Source organism: Monoraphidium neglectum (genome assembly GCF_000611645.1).
Source record: "Monoraphidium neglectum strain SAG 48.87 unplaced genomic scaffold scaffold05136, whole genome shotgun sequence".
NCBI classification, from domain to species: domain Eukaryota; kingdom Viridiplantae; phylum Chlorophyta; class Chlorophyceae; order Sphaeropleales; family Selenastraceae; genus Monoraphidium; species Monoraphidium neglectum.
This window is the reverse complement of record NW_014008494.1, coordinates 450-3541: the sequence shown is the minus strand read 5'-3', so window position 1 is coordinate 3541 and position 3092 is coordinate 450. Positions and strand designations below refer to the sequence as shown.

Here is a 3092-nt window from a genome sequence, read left to right as displayed (position 1 = left end):
GCTGAGAGACTTGGCTGATTAATTGAGATGCAGACGGAACAACCTGCACCTCCCCAAGTCTCAATGCACACACAGCCGTGGCGATCTGCCCTCGTGAAATTATCAAGAAGAAAGGCGGCCGGTTGGCTGCCATCACCCGTTGACGCCACCGCTTGCCACTGCCCACCCGCGCCACTCGCCGAGCGCCTTGCTGGCGCGCCGCCTCATCTCAACACCCCCCCCCCCCAGGGAGCGCCTCGGGCGCATGGAGAAGGAAGCGGCGCAGCGGGCAGTGGCCAACGCTGCAAAGAAGAAGAAGGCAGAGGAGCGCATATCCAGTGAGCAGCGGCCCATCAACCCCCCTCCCCCCCACACACACACCTCTCTACACACCCCCTGCCTGAGAGGCCTGCCAGAGCATTGGGTCTGGTGGTCCTGGGACGTTTATGTCTGAGACAACCCGATGCAGTTCCTGCATGGACCTGCCCCCGGCACTCCTGGTCCTGCGGACGTAGCCATTACACCGCTTCTCCAACTAGATTCCAACAGCTCCGACCGCCCTCGACTGCTCTTGACCGCTCTGACCGCCCCGCCGCCACCGCCGCGCCGCCGTCCCCCAGACGCCCTGTCCCAGAACGAGGCCATCCTGCATCAGAAGCGCCAGGACTTTGAGGAGCGGGAGGCGGCCAGCGAGGTGCGTGCACGCCCCCGCCCGCACGGGGATGGGGGAAAAGGCCGCTCAACGCCGGGGGCCCTTCCTGGGCGCTCGCCTGCGCCCCTGCGCCCTGGCTGCGCGCAAGGCTCGGCCTGGCCACAAAGGGTCCCCGTTAGGGCTTTGTGCCTCGCATCGCGACGTGCCGCCCTGCTTGATCGGCTGTTTTGGGCGCACCTGCTGCTAGGCTGGCTCGGCCCCGCGCTGTATTGCTGCCCGCGGCGTGTTGACTTTTGGAGGCCCGAGCCCCGGGCCTCCACAGAGACAACCCCCCACCCTCTCGCCCCCTGGCCTGGCCCCTGCCGTCCCCTCAAACCCACGGATGCACACACGCATGCGCGCGCGCACACACACACACACACACACACACACACAAAAAAAACGCACATGTGCACATGCACGCACGCACGCACGCACGCACGCACACATACACACGCACACCGCTGGGAACCTGCCTTTGCACACCCTCGTGACACACCCCAATGCCCTGCCCCCCCACCCAGGTGCGGCGGCGTGAGATGGAGGAGGAGCGCCGCGCCGCGGACGAGCGCAAGCGCGCTGAGGAGGAGCGGCAGCAGGCGGAGCGGCGGGGCAAGTACGAGCTCAGCCTGCAGCGGGAGGAGGAGCGCAAGCAGGTGGATGGCGTGGTGTCAGGGGAGACGGGGTGGCGGTGGCAAGCGCGCCCGGGCGGTTGGGGATGCGAGCGCACGCGTGGGGGGTCTGCAATTGAGGACCTGCGGCAATTGCGCATTGGTGGAAGACCCTCCTCTGTGCGCCTCTACCAGACCTGACCCTTCCCGCCCGCTCAGCGTCGCTCTTGCCCTGCCGCCCGCCGCCGGTTGGCGGGAGCGTTGGTGCGATCAAGTGTGTAGAACAGACACGGCTGACAACGCATGCGATCCGCCCGCCCCGCCCTGCAACGCACGTGCCCCGCGTTTGGCAGGACATCAAGGGCCGCGCGGCACGCAAGCAGCAGCTGCTGGACGAGGCTGACTCAGCGCGCAGCTCTGCCAACAGCCAGCGGCGCGTGGAGCGCGAGCTGTTCAACGGGCTGCGGCGCGACAAGGTGGACTCCATACAGAAGATGCAGGTGGGCGGGCGTGGGGGCGTGAGCATGTGTAAAATGTCATTGTGTGTGTGAGTGTGTGTGCGTGTGTAGGTGGTGTGTGTGTGTGTGTGCGCGTGCGCGCGCGCGCATGCAAGGGGCCAGGGGCCCGGGGCAAGGGACGGAGGGGAGTGTGGCAAGGCGAGGGTTGAGGGAACCAGGCTTCGTAGGGGCAGCAGCCCTGAGCGGCGTGGGGCTCGTCCCTGCGTTTGCCAGAGCCTGCATCAATGCGCCGCGGTGCGCGCACGTTTGTGTTTGGGTGTGTACTTTGCGCTTCGCGGTGCCTGGGCGCCAAGAAATGGCCGCCGTCCTTGGCCACGGCTCTTGGTGCCTCTTCGTCAAATCAATCCAGTGAGATCAGCCTGCAACCACGGATATTAATTTGAATGAGCTGGGTTCTGCTACAGAGCCCAAGGCCACCCTCACCACACCGCACCCCCCGGCCCCGCCCCCAATCCCTTCGTACGCCAGGCGTACCAGCGGCAGCTGCTGCTGGAGCGCATCATGGAGGAGAATGAGAAGACGGCGCGCATGCTGGAGCAGCGGCAGGCCATCCAGGAGCAGCGCAAGTCCGCCAACATGAACGCCAGCATGCACCGCAACAAGGCGCGCGGGAGATGGGGGGGGGATGCAGCGCATTGTGCGTGCAAGTGTGTGTGCGTGTTTTGTGTGTGTGTGTATGTGTGTTTTTGTGTGTGTGTGTGTGTGTTTTTGTGTGTGTGTGTGTATGTGTGTGTTTTGTGTGTGTTGTGTGCGTGTAAGTGTGTGTGTGTGTATGTGTGTGCGAGCGCATGTGAGAGCGCACATGCGTGGCTGTTTGTTCATGTGATGGTATTTTGCGTGTGTGCTTGCCTGCCGCGCGGCCAAGATGGCGACCCTCAATCCCTTCATCACCTTGTTGCAGCTTCCTATCCAATCCCTCCCAGGTGACCTCTGGCCGCGTCCCGCCCCTTCCTCCTGCCCCATATTTCTCCACCCTTGCCTCCCCAACCGTTGACCCCTCAGCCCCCAACGCCCCGACCCGACCCCCCACAGGTGGCCCAGCTGATGGAGTCGATGCGTAGCATCAAGAACATCGAGAAGATGGCCCCCAACGGCCGCATTGATTCGGCCATGGTCGCCAGCCAGCTCGCAAACCTCTGAGGCCGCCAGCTTCCGTCAGGCAAGCAGCTTCAGCGGCGGCGGATGCGGCGCACGCTGCTTCGGGGAATGGCACGGACCGGCGGCGGCAGGCGGGTGCGTCCGGCGGGGCGAGCGTGGCCAGCGGGCGTCGCCGGCGGGTGCGCAGCGATCCGG

At 65.4% G+C, this 3092-nt stretch overlaps 1 protein-coding gene across 1 annotated transcript; it reads left to right on the top strand.

Moving 5' to 3' along the window:
• Nucleotides 1–244: 244 nt before the first annotated feature.
• Nucleotides 245–2860, top strand: MNEG_15217 (flagellar associated protein; the record flags this gene model as incomplete). The annotated part of the gene is made up of 6 exons (XM_014036312.1): nt 245–317; nt 600–673; nt 1195–1326; nt 1635–1781; nt 2268–2436; nt 2832–2860. The coding sequence occupies 6 exons, from the start codon at nt 245–247 to the stop codon at nt 2858–2860; spliced, it is 624 nt and encodes a 207-aa protein (XP_013891766.1).
• Between the last annotated feature and the right edge of the window lie 232 nt (nt 2861–3092).